This window comes from Haliotis asinina, chromosome 7, assembly GCF_037392515.1.
Source record: "Haliotis asinina isolate JCU_RB_2024 chromosome 7, JCU_Hal_asi_v2, whole genome shotgun sequence".
In the NCBI taxonomy this organism is placed as follows: domain Eukaryota; kingdom Metazoa; phylum Mollusca; class Gastropoda; order Lepetellida; family Haliotidae; genus Haliotis; species Haliotis asinina.
The window spans coordinates 30,818,516-30,842,779 of record NC_090286.1 but is presented as its reverse complement, the minus strand read 5'-3'; the positions used below and the strand labels follow the sequence as shown (position 1 = coordinate 30,842,779).

The following is a 24,264-nucleotide window of genomic DNA, read 5'->3' as shown; positions in this document are numbered from 1 at the left end:
AGAGAGTTGTCTCCCTTAGGCAATCAGCAATCTGTGTTCAAAAGTTACACTTTTGGTTTGTCAGCACCAAACCTTTGTCGATGTTTCACCAGACAGGCAAACGTCAAAGACTTGTCATTTCACTACATTCTCCCACATAATGCTGACATCCCGTAATAACACTAAAACATTTTTCAAATGGCGTATGAAAAAAACAATCTCTATTGCAAATCGCGATGCCTTCTTGTCGGTCAAAGAATGGTATAAACTCACATACAGATTAAACAGTATGATCTGACCACCGCGGTATGTGGGCTGGTCCTATCATAGCTATCCGTCAGCGGAAGTCAATGAAATACTTTCACATAGAGAGGGTTTTCCGGAAGTGCCCCATTGTGCCGCACAATGAGATATATTGTCGTCACTTCCGGTTTGATTGCGACTTTCAAGGAGATCTCGAGATCAGCTGGTAAAATTAATAGATGGCTCTCGTGGACATACTTAGGACTAAGTATTTCAGTAATGCAGTTATATAGATATGATGACGTGTATAGGTGCAGGTACTTCATAAACAATTCCAAACACTCATTATCTTCATTTGAAGATTGACGAAAAATAGTTCATCGAGATATTATTAGAATCGGACAAATCTCTACCAAACAGATAGTATGGAGAACAAGATTTATTCATAATTTGCTCAGCTCAGCTGATCTCACTGCCCTGCTCTTTAAACGCTATTTTATTTATGTTTATTTTTGTGATGTCTCCTATAGAATCGTTGATATTGAGAAGCCATCAACACAAATACGTAACAAAACCCAGCCTATTTGTTAAGCATTAAAGGAAACAAGTATTGTTAGATGATATGCTGGAGACATGTTACGTGACATATTTTGAAATCTACACCAGTTGTGTCCCTTCGACAGACTCACACTAGACCACTAGATATAAAGAATATAGAGTGTCATACCACATAAGGTTAAGTGATTTAGCGGTATTGGTTCGTCGGTAAAAGTAGCCAATACAATGACCCCCGACCTTGATGTCATGCATAAAAATAGGGGGAAAAACATGAAGTTGCAGTATCAAGATATGGGTTTAGTGGGGAACTTATTCAGTCTAGCCCAGTTAAAATCATTTCCTTTTTTTTATGTCATTGAAATATTTCCTGGTTTGGTTAAGTTTAGGGACAGTATCGCCCGACTGGTTACATTGTGTGAAAGAATGTCTGACGTTATGGTAGTGCTGAGGTCGTACGGGGTAAGTCATGCCTTACATTGCTTAGTTGCCATGTTCGCCTCGTATTGAGACCGGGCATTTTGTTGAGCATGTCTAGAAATATTCATGCGGATATATTCTAAAGGTTTCACAAGGCAATAACGAACAGTAACATGCTGACTACCAATGATTAGGACAAGGGATAATCAGTGATTGATATTTTAGACGGGCGTTTATTGCGGGGTTTAGCATGACTTGGCAGTTGACTCGTGTTTTCATGCCTTGTGGCGAGTGCCAGTGGGACATCATAAGGGCCCTTGGTGTTGTTGTTGTTGCTTTTGTATAAATTCATAAATTCATGCTAATGACATTGTCCGAGCTGCACTTACGATTCTGCATGTGACAGACTTCGTATGTATAAGGAATGGGTTATTTTGATTTTATCAAAATGTGACATAGTGCTTGTTAGAAGGTAACACCCTGAACAACGATGATGAACTTTCCTGGCTTACTTTGGCTACTACTGTATATCGTTATATTGTGGTTAAAGCCTTCGCTCTTCACGTCGAAGTCCTGAGTTCGATTCCCAATCCGGGTACAATGTGAAGCCCATTTCTTGTGTCCCCCGCCGCGATATTGCTGGAATATTGCTAAAAGGCGGCGTAAACCTAAACTCACTCACTCTATCTGTCCACTTTAATTTAATGTTAGCTGACTGACTCACTACCCCAGCCGGCCTGTGTAATCTTGTTTGACGTCTTACCCGCGCCCCATTTCGTATGGACGTGGGGAGGGTCTTCTAGCCTTTGTCCTTCTTGTACTTTTGTTAACGTTCTTAAGGTTGCATCCCGGAAACTAACTGCAAACTAATCGTTTCTGTTTCACTTTTGCCCGCTTTCTGAAAATCATGCACAGTCAGTGTGGAATATTAAACCAGGCAGAGTTCTTCCTCGTTACAGGAACATTTACCATCCGGGTATCATCTCCACAAACCAGAGTTTCAGTCAGGATGTACTGACTCACATATCACTATCTGTTTACATGCACAGCTGATGTGACAATGTGGCATGTATTTCATGTCTAGCACATAAACATATCCTATGTCAAGCGCATATTCCATGTCAAACAGATGCGATGTTTTGGGTTGTACCGCAAACACTGCATTATGACAATAGTGTTGACTGTCACGCATGATGTGTTATCACAGTGTTATTGGTTCGTGTCACGATACATCATGACAGTACTACTGTTTATGGCATTGTCACGCATTGTGTCAATACGCCAGACATCACGTGACATATATAATGCATTAAGACACTGAATGTAATGAACTAGGTCGAAATGATCAGTCATTATCAAATTATTGTCAGATGATGACGATGATGTTGACGACGATGCCTTTGCCGACGACGACACCGACGACGATTCATTGTAACATGGAACGCAATGAACTAGGTCGAACTGATCAGTCATAATCAATATTTTTGTCAGCTGATGAAGAACATAATGATAAACGAGTGATGTTGCCGAAATGTACTTTTAGTCGTACCAGATAATAGTTTTATTGAACTGACATATGTATAGCCTGAAAACGTACCGATGAATTTCAAAAATGTAAACCTAATTATGTGTCTTAATTTCATCTTGCCAATTGAAAATCTTATTCAACTTAGGATAAAAGTTGTTTAACAAACGATCATTGATTCAAATTGTTTCTATTGGTTTGCATTACAAGGGGTGAGCGCAGTAGTTGGAACAGTGAAACAAATGCACGTGTGGTACGTGATGGGCGTTAACTTAGACCAACCAAACTAGTTCTCGGTGTTTCATTTAATGTGCATACCCCCTTGTAAAACAAACAAACTTAGCGTTTTGAAACTACAACTTTTATCCTAAGATGAATGAAATTTTCAGATTTAAATGTTAAGTTGGCTAGATAAAATTATAAGGATTCGCAATGTTAATTTCACTTTATTCGGTTTGCCTTTTTGTTTAAATTGAAATTCAGACCATATGTATGGTGACCAAATTCAAAAGAAATACACTCGTCTGAAATATATAATATTCCACGACGGAGAGGATATTTTGTCATGTTGTTGTCAAGATGTTTTCAAAGCAATATAAAATTTATGCTAGCTAGACCAAGTTAGTATTGATATTGATAATGCAAAAATCGGTGACAGAAACTTTCAATGTTTATGAATAGTATCCAATGTACTCTTCCTCCGGTAACTAGTCTAGTGGTTAAAGCGTCAAGTCGAAAACCACTTTTCCCAACTTGGGTACAACGTGTTAAGCTCATTTCTGGTGTCCCCCTCCGTGGAATTGCTGGATTTGCCAAAAGCGGCATAAAAGCAAATTCACTCACACACACTCTGGAAACTACTAGGACTACAAGTATATGGTGATCTCAACCCTTCATTCCACGTCGGTGTTCACTTACCATATTTAAACTCTCTACATTCAGTATTGCAATGATCACAGCATCAGATGTATGGTGTCTGTCCATTGTCAGCATCTTGTCCAGAACACTCTGAGAACACCGCATTTGGCTTCAAGGAAATCCGATTTTAGCCTAACTGTTTTTCTTAGCCTGTAGCGACAGTGATTTCGAGCCATAGTAAAGTGACTGGACTTGAGGATTGACGATTGATTTTCGTAATATCTTGAGAGTCGAAGCATCTCTTTGATCAAGGAGTTTTTGCGGAGTTGCGTCAACATGTACCCGTCGGAGGTTCTAAGGCCGAGCCGGCTTTGTTTTGGATTGCAACTCGTTCGCTCTTCAATCTCCAGCACTAGTATTTGGCCATTGATTCAGGCGTACATTATTCAAACGGCCTTTTGGTCTATTTATTTTCATTCCTGAAAGACGGGTCTTAATATTTTTTTATCAGGTGCAAGATAATATTTCTTAATGATTCAAGTTCTAATGTTGCTGTATCGAATATTATTGAGTACTGTTTAGATGGCATCAAAGTCGAAACCGTTGAGCTTGTAGATATGCCAAGGTACGGTATTGCCATTCTTGTCTTGGTTTGTGTCCCATGTAAACTGGTATGCGGTTGTTGTAAAAGCTTCGTAATAACAAAATACCATTTTGAGAAATTGTTAATTTTTCTATCTTCGCTACGTTGGCAACATTTAATGAAAACTTTGGTTTTCGTAAACCCCTCCTTTCCTTTAGAAATAGTAAGAACGTACATAACGCCTCCCGCTTTTAATCCGCATGTCTTGTCTAGCAAGTAACAGTTTGCCCTCATAACATGGCATGATTTCGAATGTCTTGGAGCACGGTGAGTTGTTGCCATGGTGATATCATCCTAACTGCTTCTGATTAAATAGTACCCTCATTATCACCACAGTTCTTGCAGATGACACATGCATGTTTGTTTACTCAAGACTATAAGCCATCAGTCATCTGATTTCATACACATGTCAATAGTTATACCAAGTGGAAGTATTTTCCTTCATATTGCCGATTTGGCCACCACTTGTCGCCAGTATGGGAAAGAGGGGTATTTCCTGGGAGTTTCCATTCTTATTGTTAAGTCCAAAGGGGAGGAGAAACTGACACATCAGCCTGACGTACAATTGTTTAACTGGTTCTAGATTCCAGTCCTTAACTCACTAACATTATGACATTATTTTACTCAGGCTGTCATTAATCTGGCCATTTGCCCCATTGGTCTGTCCTTTGTGGCAAGAATCGGATATGTTTAACCGAGGTCTTTGGCGCTTTAAGCAGTCAGTCCCTAAGGAGAATATATTCCTTTCTAATTGCCATGACGACTTAGTCGTTTCCATAAATGCAGGTGAGAGTTGATCCATCTGACTGACTGAATTTAGTTTTACGACGCCTTTAGCAATATTCCAGCAATATCACGGCGCGGACGCCATGAATGGGCTTCACACATTGTACCCATGTGGGTAATCGAACCCGGACCTTCGGCGTGATGAACGAACGCTTTAACCACTTTGCTACACCCACTCCCTGGTCCATATGACCTTAACACAACAAGTGCTGTATCCAAGGCATGACCTGCGTCCTTGAAGCCATGACCTCAGAAAATTCAATAGCATCATTAAATCAATAATAGGTCAGGAAAGGAAATGTCAAGGTTACCGGCTGACGGCCAAGGTTAATCACCCATGTGGTGCTATTAATCTTTGTCGTATATATAACATACTGGGTCGTACTCGAGGGTCACAAGTACTCAAATCAAAGTTTGTTTACGTGTTGCACAAGAAGCGATTTCTCAGTAGCATCATCTGATGTGCGTAGGTGTTGTGCAGCTGAACCATTTACTGTTGACCAGACTCGATGAGGGCGGGTTGATAATTTATCAGGGTTGTGTTACGGATAAATAACTTCAGAAACTTCTCGTTCATCGAGGATTACAACACTCGATGAGGGCTGGTGGTTAATTTGTCAGAACTGTGTTACGGATAAACTATCTTGACAAACAACTCGTTTATCGACGATCACAACAGTCAGTAAGGGCAGGATGACAGTTTCGCAGATCATTGTTATGGATAAATATCATAATATCTAATATCTAGTCAATAATGACAACGCTCGATGAGGGCTCCATGATAGATACCCAGAGGACATGTTATGGATAAATAACCCCAGCGTGTACTTCTCGTCCATTTAATGGTGACAACACTCGATAAGGGCTTGATTATAGATTGTGAGAGCAGCGTTATGAATACGAAACTTCAGTCTACGTTTCCTCTATTCATTGATAACAACACTCGATGAGGGCTGGATGACAGACTGTCACAGTAGTGTTATGGATAAATGACTTCAGCTATCATAAATGATGATTATTATAAGAGCCGGCGTCAAATATAGCTTAATGGGTGTTAGGGATATACGTTATTGTTGGGATATGCTTCACGTTAACACAACTGAATTTCTCGATTCATACTTATAAGACGTTCCTGTGTTGAAGGATTTTAACCATCCTGATTCCGAATTGAAATTATTCATTATGCTCATTTTGTTCGATGTCCATGAGTTTGTTCACTATTGACGTTTTAGAAATCCGTTTTGCCGGTGGGATCGATTCTGCTGTTTATGCAGATCTGTTCTCAGTCCATGTTGCCTTAAAAGATAAGAGTGAGAAAGTGAAGTTTGATAAATGCTGTATCATCAGTTTTGTAACTATTCGTTTAGAGAAATGTCTTCCGTTTTACGGTTATGATTTCCCATCAGTTGTAATGCTAGTCAGATTCTATTTGTCAGGTACAACTTAAAAAACTGACCATGTCCAAATTAGGTCACTTGTCTTGAAACAACGACATCCTGCCCCTCTCTATGAGGAACGAGGAGGGCAGCTGAGTGGTTTAACAGCATGCGCGTTATGCGTCTGAGTCGATTCCCCACGCATGTAAGCTCAAATTTAATATCCCTTTCCGTAGAACCGATGCAGAATGGCTCAACAGACACTTAAATCCTACTCACTCAATTCCCTTTCGTATATCTCACCGTATTTAAAAGTAGATGGTACGGCCAGTTCTGGCGACCCATCCATCCACGTTCATCAGCTGAATCAACCAGCGTCGTCATCAGCAACGCATCACAACGCGTTCACGTCCACTGATTCGAACCCGGACCTTCGTCGTGAAGAGCGAACGCTTTAACCACTAGGCTACCCACCCCCCTCTGTGTGTTTGACAACCATGTCATCCTCACCTGAAATTAGAAACAGGCTTGAAACGAACGGATAGCGGGCATGTTTCTGACATCCTTGAGACTACTGTTTGCTGCTGCTGTTGCTTCAGAGGCCTGCTCTTGATGCTCCCTCAGAGTGGGCGTCCGTCGCACAACGATTTATCAATGTACGCCATTTTATTGGTATTGATTTTTCCAGGTGGTTGCATTCCCCTGTTCTGTGCTTTTATGAATCGGGGCAGCTGAGGAGTTGCTTGGGAGAAAACGCTGATATTGACAGAGATTTGAAAAAAAAACAACCCAAGAATCTCTGTCCACGTGAAGCTGATGCGACAGTGATTGCTGGACAGTCAGGGCGAAGAGCGGATATGTCGCTCATGTTGGGTGTTTTGTGGCATTGCAAGTTCAATTATAGGCAGTTTAGTTGGGGTTGTCCGAATTACGTTTTGCTTCCAGTAATGTCGAGTTGTGAGTTTGATAAATGGCGAAAGCACGACCTGTTTGAAAATCAATGACAAATGTGAACGTGAGTTTTTTGGGGGAGAAGAGTACGGGACAGCTATGACATTTTGTTAGACTGGGTTTCTGTGACAGTGACTCCGATTAACTGTAGTAGTGTATTCACTTTGTATGAGTTGTAGTTTATCAGCACTCAGCAATATTCCAGCCAGATGGAGGAACATTGCATGGCATATAGGAGACAGGCAAGTAAATCCGTCCTTTTTAATTTAAGTATGTGTACAAAATATTTTTATAAGAATGCCGTAATATTTTGGCAGAAAAGGTATCCATAAAGTTTTCAATAGCTAAAAAACGGGTTTAGAGTTAATGGTTATCTGATAACAACAAATAACAAAAGAAATGAAAAAATGCGCCTTTTCTGTCTGCTAAAGCAAGATTTGCGTGACCTTTTGGGCATGATCTATGTTGATTGGAAGGAAATATTCATGTATGTACTTCTGTTCGAAATCACGCAATGCAATTCAGAAATATTTACCTACAAGCGTGTTAATGGGACACAAGCTTAAAACAGATTTGGCAGAGATGTTTTGTTATTGATTAAGATGTCCTGCTTGGTAAAAGTTTATCCTCGTACAGTAAAATCTCATTAATGCGGACATCCTTCGTAATAGCATTATATTATGGAGGGAGTAAAAGGGAGTGGTTTCGAAGTGATGTTTATTCATGCGTAATCATAAAATCAGAAAACGACTGTACGGCATGTAAGAGTCTGGATTAGCAGGTGGAAACTATCGTGTGTTGAATTTGTCCTGGGATTGATGTTTATAGGAACTGCAGAATTTCTCAGGATATAAATCATTCCAACTGTGGACAGTTGCTTAGACTTAGTCTCTGAATATATCTATAGTCTCTGATAGTAACAAACTAGCCCCTTTTAATTGAAAAGGAGCCCAAGGAAGAGATGCAGAACTTGAGGATATCTAGACCTGCTTCATGTATGGCTTTAGCACTGCAGAGAAGGCTTGGCATTAGGCAAAATATTGTGGTTCAGGGACTGTGTAGGCTTGGAATAGGAATTCCCGATATTTCGAGTGGAATGTTAGAATATGCTTCTCTTAAATTGATACCAGTACTATGGATCTAGCATTATTCAAATGGTTTCTTTAAACAACACTCATCACCTGTAATTCGTGGGCCTTAGATCATGAAATGTTGACAGTGGGAATTAACAGCTGGTTTAAACGGACTATCAATTGTCTGTAGATGCAACACTGCCTTGAATATGAGTTAGTCAAGTAAAATATACTAGAATATACCCCAACTATCGCTCACAGACCATGTTTTATGTCACGTGTTTAATGGCTTATTGTTATCCCAGGTCAGGGCTGTTTATTCTGCGAAAAGGGACCATCAGGATATCTGCCAATTTTGTTATGCCATTAATTATCATTATGGATCTCCTAACTCTGTAGGAACGCAAGGACTAATGATGAAATGGACGATAACGAAGTTGGTTTAATATTAAATATTAGTGAACTATTTCATGGGTAAGGGGTACCACTAACCTGCGAATGATTCAAAATATTCTCAGTTTCAGTTTGTTATACCTGTAATGCATAGATCTGAGAAACTAATACCAATCCTGATAAAGGTAACCTGACGACTGTGTGGAATGGAGGTTCATGTTTTAATTTGAATATTTCATGTTTTGGAATCATTAGAGTCTCACCCTACCTTAGGGACCGTTCATCATCACCCTACCATACACTATGAACGGTTGCTTATGAGGTTAATCATTTGTAGAAGAAAACAAGAACGCAATCTGAATGTACAAGACGACTCGTTTTTGAGGAGTTCTGTCAAAGGAATGAGAACGTTAATCTCGCTCAAGACGAACCAGTGGAATCAGATAACCAGCCTTGCCTTCAAATCAAATTCAAGGCTACTTCAGATGTATCTCAGGGTCATCTGATAGTCGGCCAGTGGTCAAACAAACCAGCAATGCATATGTGTTCTTGCCAGGCTAAGCAATTCCAAATGAAAATCAGCGGGCAAAGCGAATCACCGAGAACTATTTGATTAAACCATTAACACTAAAATTGCCGATTGATAAAACGGGATCACAAGCCTACTCGTCTGATTTCACCACGGCTAGCCTCGTGTATGGGTTGACATCCTAGCGTAAGATCAGATCAAGTCACGAAACTTGATGGGAGTGCCTATTTCGAATAGTACTTGACATTCACGTGTTGAACGCGATTTTCACTTAGTGAACTGATACGAGGGAATATGAACCCGTTATTGATTGAACGTGCCCGTAGAGTCAAATGGCAGCCTGATACTATCCGACTGAACATGCCCAGTGACCTTGACCTCTTGTGTGACCTTGAGCCTTCTCATCCTGTTCAATTACTGGTCAGTGCTGAAAAGCACTGACCCACTCGGGGAATAGATTAGATGTGAGGATATGTAACATACGGACAGTATGCGTCGGCGTTGACTGGACGTGGTATTTAGGCGTTCTCAGTTGGCATACTGTCAAGTTTGATACAGAGAATTATATCGCAAAGCAATGTATAAATTCCATGTCCTTGGCTTAGATTTAGCTGGGAAGTCCAACCGCTTTCAAATTTACTTTCATTCGTATTCCAAGAGCAAGACCGTCATGCAACTTATTCAACAGGTGATGGCTTTTCTTTTTTTGAGAGTCTCACCCTTATCTACCGCATGGAAATGCGCATCTGAAGTGCCTTATTTATATCAGTGTGTGGCACCATGGTAAATTGATAGTTAAATATTTATAATCTATTTCCTTCTTAATAGGTAGGAACATTTGGGGATCTGTAATCTGAGGATGTGCGGTGAAATAATATGCTTATCCGTATTGCCATATGAACAAATACATCTGTTAATCAACTGTCAAAAAGTACATCTATTCTAATATTTTTTAATGTTATGAACAGGTTGTTATTGCTAGTTTCAAGGTTATTTAGTGATCGATAAATTACAAAATCAACTAACATTAATATTCGAACCGTGAAGATTCGGATCAGAATATGGTGGTCAGAATGGCTGCCTTGGTTGATGCATAGCCTAGTGGTCAACGCGTTCGCTCGTCACACTGAACTGAGACCCGGGTTCGATTCCCACATGGGTACAATGTGTGCAGCCCATTTCTGATGTCCCCTGTCGTGATATTACTGGAATATTGCTAAAAGCGGCGTTAAACTAAATTCAGTCAGTCATATGGACCAGCTATCATTGGCATTTATGGAAACGGCTAAGGCGTATCGGCAATTAGAAAGGCACATATTCTCTCTGAAGACTGGCTCAGTTCAGTATAATAGTAGTTTCAGAAAAGCATGCTTCCAACATGGCAAGTGTGAATTAAAACAATGAAAAGATGCTTCCAAACCAAAGTCTCAACAACTCCCATGTTCTCCTGGAAATCCACGTTCACATGCTGTTGGAACCACCTTGTTCTCAAGTAGACGGAAGGGTGTATAAGTGGGATTTACAAACCGCTGCGTGGTATATTTCTCTTGTCAAACCATATAGACACCCTGGGATATGGAACTAAGGATGCAGAGAACACATCTTGTCTCAGCCGCTTCAGCGGTATTATCTTCAACAGTTTATGATGCAAGATGCTTGGGCATAGGAGATTGTTCAAATACAACCACTTGAAACATTCCAGTGCGTTCTGTTTGCTTAACAGGGGAAATTGCGTTGAATTATTGTGCCTCGTACGCTAAACATGTATAAGTAGATGCCCTATTTTCTTTGAGACAAGGGGCGGTGGGGTAGCCTAGTGGTTAAAGCGTTCGCTCGTCACGCCGAACACCCGGATTCGATTCCCCATATGGGTATTATGTGTGAGGCCCATTTTCTGGTGTCCCCCGCCGTGATATCGCTGGAATATTGCTAAAAGCGGTGTAAAACCAAACTCACTCACTCACACTCACTCTTTGAGACAAATACATCTTTTTGATATAATGTCTTATCTTATGTTTGGATCATATGGAATAACTGACACTGTCATGATTCTTTAGTCAGTAGTACTATATATTTTGTATAATGAGTGCAAAAATACAGATGTCAGGCCAAAATGTATTTTACATATGCACATAACAACGTTAATTTGAAAAAAAGTATGTAACATTTGCGAGTTATTTAGGTTTGTTTGAGAAAGAATATGTTTTATTCTGCCACTGGGTCAAAACAAATGTATGCACTTTTTGACGTTTGAGTGCGAAACTAAGAGGGGGTTTGAGAGAGGAGTACTAGGGTGCTCTCCCGCCTCTTGTCCTGCAAGTTTATTGAATGTTCATGGACACTCTCGTGAAAATGGATGAAAGTAAACTGTGCACCTCCCCCTTTCTCGAAAAGATGGATCAGCCCCTGATTATCAAGTCTTATCGCAAACTCCCACAGATTGTTATAACATACTTATATCACCCAAGTAAATGGTCCTTATAAGTAACCTTTGATATGATAAATCATCCCTGTTAATACCTGCATCACATAACCGGATAAGTAGTTGAGTTATTCGCGGTGTCAAGACCGTTAAAGTGGACTATCAAATGTCAGAAAGTCCTTCCGCATGAAGATGGGGACTCAAGTAAGCTGATTTGCGGTTTCCAGGGCTGAGACTAAGACCTGTAAGGGACAAACGCTGCCTCGTCATTTGCGGCGAGCCAACATGACAAGAAAATTATTATAAATCGTTTTTAAAACATAACGCCAGACAAGAAATCGCAACTTTTCTCTAAGCGCCATGTCAGTGTCTTGTCCTACAAGCTATGAAAAGGACTAGTTGCTTTGAGAATCTTTGGGCTTACCCTGATTAGCGAAGCTTATGTGTTTCGGGGAGAAGCGTTGTAATGTTCTGTTAGAAGGAGGAAATGATTGATATTTAACGCCGAATGTTTTTTTATGATTTGAGGGTATTAGTTCCAAGTAATGCTCCCTGGATTCTTCCGAATTGACATGAAATAGCGTCAGTCAATTTTTAAGGCATTTTTATGGCTAATGGAGGGAAAAACATGATTATGATTGGTAACAATGAAACGAGAGGCAACGTATGATGCATCTATCGTGAGTGAAGGCGACAATTCTTCTTGACAAGTGATGGATCTTCTCTGATGTATCTGTAGTTGATGGAGACACAGGCCATGCAGTCGAAGAAGCATTCATTGACCCGAGTAAGACACAAATCACTGATCTTATTATTGCCAGCTGCATACCTCGCTGGAGCTTGCTCGTTAGGATTAGAAGTAAAACAAGACTTTGGGATAATTAAACTTAATAACTGAACTTATCTTATTACCTGTGTCTTTACACTACTCGATCTCGGCCATGCCAATGGGGCGTCCAATGGTTTGCTTGATGACCAGTTGGTAGATTGATCGGGAGTACGGTCAAACCCTCCTGGCTCAAGATGGCGTTGAAATAAGGCCATGGCGGTCGATGGAAGAAGATGACCGTTACAAACAAAGCTTAATCTTGTCAGGCCGTCCGGCATTAGTCCAGTAGTCTCTCAATATGTGGCCAGGACACACACATTAATTTTATCCATCATGACCTACGCTTTAAGATCGCATCTTTTATGTGAGAATTAAGTATGATGCTTGGAAATATGAGCTTAACCTTCTGTTTTAAGATCTATGATATTTCATTGGATGAAAAACTGTCTGAAGCTGTCAAGTTATGGGAATACTTCCGGTTCATTTAGCACAACGACGATGGTTATGGACGAATAAGCAACTATTGCGATAGTCTATTGCAACATACTATTGCCACCACTATTGCGATAGTCTATTGCAACATACTATTGCCACCACTATTGCGATAGTCTATTGCAACATACTATTGCCACCACTATTGCGATAGTCTATTGCAACATACTATTGCCACCACTATTGCGATAGTCTATTGCAACATACTATTGCCCCACCTATTGGCATAGGGTTGTTTTATCTCCCTGAATCTTCTCATTTGAAGTCAAATGAATGACTCAATAGTTTATATGAAATAACAACTTGAAGAAGTTTCATCCTGTTTCGGTAACTGGCAAGAAACTTGAAACCCAGATCAAGTTAATAGTCATGTTTGTTTTTGAAATAGGTAACAGGGGCGGATAACTCTTGATCAAACTGAACGAATCTGGCACTTCCTGTATTTTGCGCTGCGCATTCATCAATGGAGCCAGTTGTTAAACTGTCGTTAGTCACACATATTATCCATTCTTCATAGATAGTGTTTCGTTTTTACCATCGATTAATTGCTATCGCAGACTCACAATTGCAATCCATCGTTCGATGCATAGTTACAGCCATACTGATTCTTATCTGGCGTTGACATTTACACTCATTCACAGAGCGGGTATGTAAGGCTAAAGATACGACAGAACAAGGGCAAATACGTTTCTTATCAACTGACTTTAGTAAGTAAATAACAGTGTTGTAAGTAAACTTTGAGTTTGAAAACCTCTACATGACTAACCCAGCTAACACAGAAACGTTTTGAAAACGTTTTACAAACGTTTCCGTATGGTTTTAGAAACATTCTAAAAAGAACCTAATTTTGTGGACTTTAAGAAGGTTTTGAAGAAACGTTGGCGAGAACTATTAGAAACCCTTTAAAAACGTTTTGGAAACGTTTTTCCCATGGGGTTTTCAAAACGTTCCAGAAAACGTTTGGGTTGAACCTTCTTGCGATTGTAGAGATATCAGAAACAATATCATCTTCTGACATCGTTGCAAGGATAGTTTACTAACACTAAGTTTTTTTAATCCAAAATATACACCCAGCTTTAGTAAACCATACAGGTTCATGAAAAAAAATGAGCTTTCACACCCGATGAGTTCTTTCTGTGCGCGTGGTGTCAAGCCGGAGGTGTGACCCAGTATTGTACAGCCGCTCGCATTTGATTAAGACCACCACACAAGATCATTATCTGCCCGTCCGAATGAACACCCCACCGTCTGCTCTCATCAGAGAAGAAGTTCCAGCCACAATGCAGCATCTAAGCCAAGCGGTGTAGACAAATAATGACCTCCTGTTTCTTCGTTGAAGTGTAATTGACATAGGCCAGTGGGCTAGGAGAGAAGTATCGAACAGCCATCAATAGGAATCTCCTTATCTTCTATGCAAGGTTGGTGGCTAATTGCCTAACTGCACAGTTCTGTGTTGGCGAGGCTACCTGTCACCTAGTGGTCTGTATTGATATTGGTCCCCTCCAAACTGGGTTTGGAAAGCGCAAATGTTCTTCGCCCGAAGAACCATCATTCATTGTTCGGTAAATAAAGACTAATGTAGATTCATTCCATTGCGTTTGACCTCTGTAGGAGCAGTTCTGAGAAGAAATCCATTCATTGTTTTCCAGCACTATTCTCAAGGAATACGTTCAGAGAAAGCAGTCTGATTCGATTTAGTGCACTGAGATACCTTGGTGGACTGATTTTGATGCTCACGTGAACCTTTAGCTGTTTCTGTAGCTTAAGGGTGAGGTATAGCTGTAGCATATTCCGATTGTATTTGCAAATACTCTGGTATGATCTTAGCTTAGACTGTTATTACGACATTAATCAATGCATAGCTTAAAGTTCTCTGGTTAAAAGATCTCTAGATCGGTGAAGATCCGGATTAGAACTGATCTTCAGTAACCTGTGCTTGTCTCAATAGGCCACTAACGGGATCGAGTGGTCAGACTCGCTTACTTGGTTGACCCATCTCATAGATTCCCAGTTGCGCGGAGACTCGAGACTCGATTATTTACAGCCCGCCAGAGAGATTTGGAATATTGCCGAATGTGGCGTAAAACTACACTCACTCACTTACGATCTCCACAAGATAAGACCATTGCGAAATGCGTAACAAATAAGTCCTTAAATACCATTAAGTGCAGCTTGTATACTCCGTATGAAATATTTTTTTCTGAACTTGTGAAAGTATTGCGACTGATCTTTGAAAACGGAAGTCAGTGTCTGTGTATAAAATTATTGTCCCCCTTTAAAGAAGCCGCTGTGAAAATTAGTTCCTATCATACTTTTTATCGTTCCCCTACCGGAATCAACATGGCATTAACGTGCACGATAAATGATAAATACACTGATATTTCAGATAGGTTTTTATGTTACCCCTCTGTTCCACGATAAAATAATCAGCTCTCTGAGAGAACTTGTGTAGATTTCTAGCTCTAGTAATCTATTCGCTGAAACATCAGAGGGGATACCCAGGATGCAAAGATGCATTAACCGAGATAAAGTAGTAAGTAACTGGAATAAATTTATCAATTTTACTTCCGGAAATGTAGGCCACTCAGGTGAACATGTTCATATAGCATTATAGAATGATTGAATGACTTTAGTTTTACGCCGCACTGAGAAATATTCCCGCTACACAATCGCGATCTGATGGTCAGCCTTGCTGGCGTGGTTGACACATGTCAACGTATCCCAATTGAGTAGATCGATGTTCATGCTGTTGATCACTTGGTTTGCTTGTCCCGACACAATTATTTTCAAACCGCTTCCATATAGCTGGAACAACGACCAAACAAAACCAACAAAATGCTCACACTCTACCTTGTTCAGAATTCAACGCAAAAGACGACCCTCAAACATATAACCTTTTTACCCAACCTCCTCTGTGTACCTTAATGATAAATGAGAACAAATAAACAAGCAAACAAACATTCTTGGCTCATCATGGCGTTGTTCAGTTCAAAACATGAATGAGCTCACTCGCCTTAGTGTAGTTCTCATTCAAACCGGCGTATCTGCTATAATATCTAACGGTCATGCTTTCTTTAAATTGTACAGCTCCGCTGAAGTAAAACCCCAGCTAAGATCTTATCCGTTACCATGAACCTTTGGAGGATAAAAAGAAAATGAAGTTCCCAGGGTTGATAGTTAAGATACTCAGAGCAATCGCAGCATTCCTGTATAAATTGCAGATTCTGTCGGTGGGCAAATCAACGATAAACCTAAAAACTTAATCAGCCAAATTGCTGATAAGTGTCGCGATAAAAGCAAGCCTCTAGACCGGATATTAGTCGAAGCCTTTTGATTACGTAAGGAACAAACACGCAGGACCGAAGAATGCGAGACACGCCAGATCCCAGCAACTTCCTTATTGCTGAGCTGAAACAACAGTGGCAGATATCTCATTGTTGGCTGTGGCAGCAGTCGTCACTTGAATGATTCCTTGTGCGAGAGCAGGATACAGAATGACCAGGATGTTGATAAAAGATGGCCTTGGTGTTTGATTAGCAGGAGGGAAGGTAACTTTCGGCACGTTTTGGACAAATGGTTCCAAGGAAAGGTTTTAGATTCAGGATGATGAGTTTATGCTTATTTTCGGTAATGTTCCCTTCCGAAATGATTCCATTTTTATGGCAAGTGTGCTTAAACAACGGATTGATTTCTATGGACGATGGCATAAGACTGTAGTTAAGGTGCTGGCTTATTGGGAAATTTCTTGGATTCTTTATGAAACTATATCCTTGAGGAAAGAATCCAGTCATTGGTGTTATGTGTTTTGTGGGTGAGTTTAGTTTTACGCCGCTTCTAGCAATATTCCAGTGACGTCATGGCGAGGCGAGGTACTCCAAAAATGTACATGAATATGTTTTGTGACTCATAGCGTGACGGGTGAACGCTCTAACCAACAGACTACCGCACTTGGTATGATGTTCCCATGCTCGTGGTCATAAAATCACAATGGCCATTCCAAAAACTGATGCCGACTCCACACTGAGAGTAAAATATATACATGTATTACCAGTTGACAGAAAGTAAATGGGGCAATTGGATGATTTCGAACAAAACGGAAGTGACTGGTTTACAGATTTGGAGCATCCTGTAGTGAAGGTCGGTGTCATTATGTAGGTAGTCACTGAATAATATTTTAGAAGAATATGTAGTTGAAGTAATGAATGAGGACATTGTGTGGCAAGTGAGTGAGTATAGCTTTTCGCTATATTCCAACAATATCACGGCGGGAAACACCAGAAATGAACTGCACACATTGTACCCATGTAGGGAATCTTCGGCATGGCAAGCGAATTCTAATTAATGTTCTGGAGAAATGTATGAGACCCATATTTCGCCATATTGTTACCGTCAGCAGAAAACCATACTTACTCTCTTAACCCTTCGGGTTACCTGCTTTTGTCGCAGTTTACTACTCTTTCGAATGTAAACAAACAGACTTAACGATTTACCAAATGATTTATGTGCGTTTTGTTAAAATATTGGTTATGCAAATAAATCAACTCGAACACTTTTGGAAAATTGTAATTAGTGTGTAGTTTTCTTAGATGATTTTGTTTTGTAGTTTCCTCTCTTGATGCTCAGGGGGAATGCGCGGCCGTGGGTTAGCCTAGTGGTTCACTCGTCACGCAGATGACCCGGGTTTGATTCCCCTCATGGGTGCAGTGTGTGAAGCCCATTTCTGGTGACGCTCGCCGTGGTATTGCTGGAATATTGCTAAAAGCGGCGTAAAACCATACTCCCTCACTCAGAAGGAATGCAGAGTAAATGCTTGTCTGAACCCGGGTCTTCAGCGTTACGAGCGATCGCTTTAACTACTGGCCTACCCCACCGTCCAAGCGTTTACTAACTAACTAAACGTGTAATCGTTGGTTCAATTGCCGGATTCACCCTGATAATGCTTCCTGGGTTTTACAAACACCGCACTGTGGCTTCTCGTGGCATTCACCCGTGAAGGTCCCGGGGTAGAATAGGCCTTCAGCAACCCATGCTTGCCATAAAAGGCGACTATGCTTGTCGTAAGAGACGACTAACGGGATCGGGTGGTCAAGTTCGCTGACTTGGTTGACTCATGTCATCGGTTCCCAATTGCGCAGATCGATGCTCATGTTGTTGATCACTGGATTGTCTGGTCCAGACTCGATTAATTACAGACCTCCGCCATATAGCTGGAACATTCCTGAGTGTGGCGTAAAACTAATCTCACTCACTCTCTCACTCGTGGCATTCAGTAAGGATTATACTCCATCATCTAGTTGGTGCGCTGTGATATTACTGGAACAATGTTTCTATTGTGTGAAAGTAACCTCACTCACTCACTCGTCGGAATAAAGATGAAATATTGCCAACGTTAACGCTAGTTTACACTCACGCTGAAAGCATATATTTTTGACATTGTTTTGATAAACAATTATTTTCAAATTGAAAAATAACCAAATTTGAAATGAAACCTGAGGAAATCTAGACTTGCTTCATTTAGGGCTGTAGCATTGCAGAGAGGCCTGGGTAGAATGAAAATTATTGCTGTTCAAGGACTGTGAGACATACTAGTGAAAGCCTAGACTAATGCCTAGTCTCTGAGTATATATAATGATGATAGTAACAAACTATTCCATACAAACTGAAAAGGAGCCCAAGGGAGACCAGAGATTCAGAACCTGAGGAAATCTAGACTTGTTTTATATAAGGCTTTAGCATTGCAGAGAGGATTAAGCAGTAGGGAATATACTGTGGTTCAAGGACTGTGAGACAGACAAGTGAAGGCCCACCAAAAGGGGTTTTGCTCTGTATACAGATCCTGAGACGATTATGATTTAATATGGCGGTTGATTTGACAAAGCCCAAGGGGGTCCCATAAAACGAGCGATGGACAATACGTTCGACAGAAAACTTTAGTTTTTAAGCCTTATAAGAACTACACATCATTTTATGGTACCCATATTGTGTCTGGAATGATTAACTGTACACATCTCACAAAATTCAATTACAAGTCAAGCTGTTTTACGACTCTCCAGGGATGAAGGGTTTTCTCTCACTGTATCGAAGACGTGAACACACACGCATCGTGTTTACCTTGAAAACGCCACTGGCCATACACGATTTACACGTTGACGCCCAGACACAACTAAATGTACAATATTCTATAACTGAGATAAATAGTATCTGAAGGCAAGTCGTTCATTTTCAATATTTATCTCAATATTTATCTTGCCAAATTAGACCAAATAGAGAGTGTTACCTAAAGGTCACGTGGTTATTGCACGGACAGAGAGAAGACGGTGTGGGCGTGGGCTAGACATAATAAACTGCTTATTGATTTCTCCCCCGCTTCACGTGCTGCACGTTCTGAAACATAAACTTGTAACATAACCTTTGACCCCGTTGCTTCAATGAAACCTTGTACCATTTGGACGGTTGAAGGATTCGGGCTTATCTCATTTGCTGCCGTAGCAGTAAGCAATATGAAACCGAGTTAATCAAATCAAGCCATTCAATCTGATACGAGTTGATACACAAGGGGCTTGGTTATGTCTATCTGGGTGATCGCGAGCGCCTGTAGCCTGACTGATACTTGTACGGGCGCTTCATTAGGTTATATCACGTGTCTCTTGGCCTTGTGAAAACACTGGCCTTGTATGTGTGCATACTTCGTGACAACCAACGATTTATGAACGTTGAAACTGTAAATGCTTCAAATCTGTAATAAAAATAATATAATGCTTCCACCATAACTACATTTTGACCTCTCCCTTATTTGTCGGTGTCACCGTATTAATCGTGTTAGTTTCACAGCTTTTGTTGTATCATTTTTGTCAAATTCTATGGGACTTAAATTTGTTTTATTAGCTGACCTTAGCTGACCTTATTAACTGACCTTAGCTGACCTTATCAGCTGACCTTATTAGCTGACCTTGGCTGACCTTATTAGCTGACCTTATTTCCATGGATAGTTTCAATAGATCCCTTGAATTAGTTTCATATTGTTTGTTGTATTGGTTTAACCCTTTTGGGTGCCGTGTATTTTTAGTGCAATAACTTAACCTTCTTCTTTACCGTTAAGTTATTCATCGTTATTTTCAACTACTTTGAGTCAACATTCTTTTCACTCTTTTAATCCTTCCATCTTACTCGTATAATCATTGTGATGGATTTCCTTATATTTAGTGAAATAATACCATCGTATTCGTTGCAATAGCCTCACCTAACATACTGCAAAATGCTAAACTTATTTCGTGCAACGTTCTAATCTTCAGTGTTGTTTAGTGTCAGTAAACACCACATTGTGATAGTGTCGGTAATCTCACCTTGTTTATTGTCAGTGATAGTGTCGGTAATCTCACCTTGTTTAGTGTCAGTGATAGTGTCAGTAATCTCACCATGTTTAGTGTCAGTAATACTGTCCGTAAGCTCACATGTGTAGTGTCAGTAATTGTGTCGGTAATCTCACCTTGTTTAGTGTCAGTAATAGTGTCAGTAATCTCACCTTGTTTAGTGTCAGTGATAGTGTCAGTAATCTCACCTTGTTTAGTGTCAGTGATTGTGTTAATACTCTCAACAGGTATTGAGTCGGAAATCTTACCTTGTTACGTGCCAGTAATCTTACATCAATTAGTGTCAGTAATAGTGTCGGTAATCTCACCTTGTATATTGTCAGTGATAGTGTCGGTAATCTCACCTTGTTTAGTGTCAGTGATAGTGTCAGTGATAGTGTCAGTGATCTCACCATGTTTAGTGTCAGTAATACTGTCCGTAACCTCACCTTGTTTAGTGGCAGTAATAGTGTCGGTAATCTTACCGTAAGTGCCGTTAATCTCACCTCATTTAGTGTCCGTAATCTCACCTTGTTCAGTACACTTCTTCTCCCTCACCCATAGCAGCTGTCACATACTGGGGTTAAGTGAACACTTGCCGACATTTGACGAGGATGGAGATGTATTATACTCCTTCCTCAGGAAACAAACAACAGAAATCTCAGTTTTCAAGATCCCATTCGTGTTTTACCTCATGCCTGGTGTCATCAAAGAATGTGAGCGATCTGTTCCGTAATTTCCAAGACTATTTAGCTCAGCGCCTAATACAAGACTGGTTGTTATGTGACGTCAACGTTGTATGTTTAACTGATGGTGACAACTGACCTTGAGGCGACCCTGATGATACGAATACATCAGCCTACCCAAGGAAGAGTGAGTGAGTAAGTTGAAGTTTACGCCTCTTTTAGCAATAGTCCAGTAACATCACAACGGGGACACCAGAAATGAACTGCACACATTATACCCATGTGGGGAATCGAACCCGGGTCTTCGGTGTCACGAGCGAATGGTTTAACCACTAGGCTACCCCACCGCCTCCCCCGAGGAAGACATGATATATGTTTAGGAGGGGGAACTCCGGTGAGAGGCGCTGACGCTGTAGTTTGGCTTCTTCTCCAGTCAAAGTAAACTTATCCTCAGTACTTTTCATTACACTCCACCACTGAGTCTAACAAAACCTTATGGGAGGTCGCGTCAGGTAAACTTTGAGATTGACCAATCAGAACACAGCTTACCAAATCGCGAAAGTGGACATTTGCACATACCTTTTGAACTTTTTATCTCGAAAAGGTTCGTACCTGAACGACTCCGAATGCTATTTAGCGTACGTTCGCTTCCGGGTGATGCACACGGCGTACGTGCAACCATGACAGTGAGTAAACAGTAGCTGAAAATGGTGTTTTTGGCAATATTCAAGGATGTCATCTTGCGCAAATATTAGCTTATGGTAACCATGTCAACAGAAACCCCAAACCGTATATACTGCAGTCAAATAATTGTGTTATATGCGGATTTTTGTTTGTGGAGAGATCTGTGTCAGTGACCTGAATATTTTGAAAGTCCCTCCGATCCCTAAATAGTAGCCGTTGTCTGATTGGTTAAATCTGTTTAACCGTCTCGCGTTTGATTCGACGGTCATTGGTCGCTCAAAGGTTACCTGACGCAACCTTCAAATAGGTTTTGTTAGACTCAGTGGTGGAGTGTAACGAAATACACTGAGACTAAGTTTACTTAGACTGGCATCTTCTCTTAAGCTAATTCTGATAAAGAGATAGTACACATGAACATGATCGTGTTAGTAATATTCATGTTCGTGTTATTCATTCGCTCTTGTTTAGACGATTTATGTTGAATTTGTAGGTTAGCTGAAGGGTAACCAACTTCCGTCGTCCTCTGGTAATGATCTCAAATACATGTGCATAGTTGTCTCATTAAAGCCTGCTGGGAATAATTCAGCCTTCTTATGTGTTTAGTAGGCTCATATCCAAGCTCATGGGGTTCACAAATTGGAAGCATTTACAACATGCGTCACTTTGGACTTTGCTTACGCACCAAGCTGACAACCCGCGATTGTTTACTTTTTCACTGTCACGTGAAACCGAACATACAACCACAGGTTTCTACAAAGTATTAATGACCCTTGTATGAATGCTGTTGTGGCTTTAAATTTTATCACTAATGCCCTGTTGTTTTGTGAACATAGCAGTTGTAATGTCAGTTTCCAAACCGAAATATGAGTCACATTAACCTTTTCAGACAATGACCTACTTTTCAGCCGATCCTAATTTTCCTCGTATGAAAGTTAACATAAACATCACAAACAACTCTGGTTACACTGAATTCCAATTTCCTGTTTCATAAGAAAATGGTACTTACAAATGAGTTTTAATTTTAAACTTTAATAACACCGTATTCCTATACTTTATGGCGAGGTGTAGGCAGCATGACTATTACTAAGAGGTCACAGACTGTCCCTGTTTCATGAGGTTGTAAAATGATTCACAGTGTATCTGGCTGACTGGTTACACCAGTTATGTGTTTTTGCACTTATTCAGTGTAGTTCTGTAACGCACAGTGATTATAATGTCAGTTCCGTACCTGACAGCCAAACGTTTCTAACGGCAGAGCCGCGTTTTGAGCTTCCCACGATTTCCACGGTTGCCGTTTGTCAGAGCTCGCTGTAGGACAGAGCGCGCTGTACGACGTGTTTGTAAGGACAAGTAGGCGCATAGTGTTTCAATATATAAGTGCTCAGATGTATCGAATCATACTGATTAATATTTATGTATCTAGTTAAGTGAATTAGTCTAAAATGTTTGACTGGTTATTGCATCAAGTTGCGCATTTGGAAGGAGCCCAGAAAACAGGAAACGAAACTGTTGTGTAATCATTGTTTTGACTTGGTTTCAATAGATTTATATTCTGTTGAGGCTTTTCGTTTTGTATAGAAAACACGACCATAACAGATTACATACTCAAACGTTATCGATTCTGCAGCGTAATCCTTTGTTCTACAGAACACTACAATATCTTGCTATGAAAATCCATTATTATACAATTTACATGAGCTAATAAGTTAGGCGCATTCACCTTTCTGCAATGTGCATCCAAACTGCTGCAATGAACATCCCATGTTTTGCAACGTGCATCCCATACTATGCAATGTAAACCCCATATTTTGCAATGCATGTCCGATATCCTGCAATGTCCATTCAATAGTCCACAATGCATATCCACTATTTTGAAATGTACATTCCCTATTTTGCAATGAACAGCCGATATTCTGTGAGATCATCCGATACCGACTATTTCTGGCAACCAAACTTCGCGACCACGCGTCGCTAACAATAGCAGCGTAGCCTCATATCTGACATATATCCAAGGGAAGGTACACCCTCATAGACCGGCAATTACTGGCAGATATAACAAGCATCACCTTTATAAACCCGGAGAAAGTCCACTGTTACAGAGCGACACCTCTTCCTCTCCGTGCCTCTATATGAATGGGTTGAAACGGGCCCTGCACAGCTGGTCCGAGTTTTCAGTGAATGGCGCCTGAGTTGACTTAAAAGTAGTAGGTGGACATGTAGAGATAGCCAAATCAGAATAGAATTTGTGCCCTGTAAAATCAATAACAATTACATGTCTTCACGCAGAAGTCCTGCCTGGCGAGCAAATCTAGTGGCGCGAACTACTTCATCGCGCGTAGACGTCTCCGGTTTCGTCAGTGGGGAGTAATGGGGCCCGAGTCGCTCGCTGTGTGTTTAACGGGTACGGGAATCTCAGGGGACTGTATTGAAACGTTGCTGTTTTGTCACCTTTCAGTACGTCTAGCCTTTTC

At 40.6% G+C, this 24,264-nt stretch overlaps 1 protein-coding gene across 4 annotated transcripts in view; it reads left to right on the top strand.

The window, feature by feature from the left end:
- LOC137290324 (regulator of G-protein signaling rgs-2-like) overlaps nt 1-24,264 on the top strand; it is a 110,935-nt gene that overhangs the window by 30,088 nt on the left and 56,583 nt on the right. Inside the window, exon 1 of one of the 4 annotated variants that reach the window (XM_067821157.1) lies at nt 1,187-1,239. The exons of 2 other annotated variants lie outside the window; for them this stretch is intronic. In XM_067821157.1, coding sequence (XP_067677258.1) covers nt 1,204-1,239 — 36 coding nt within the window. In that variant the 5' untranslated portion in view covers nt 1,187-1,203. Of the gene's footprint in view, nt 1-1,186; nt 1,240-24,264 lie in introns of those variants that run through there. One more of the 4 variants, XM_067821158.1, reaches the window with a different exon arrangement.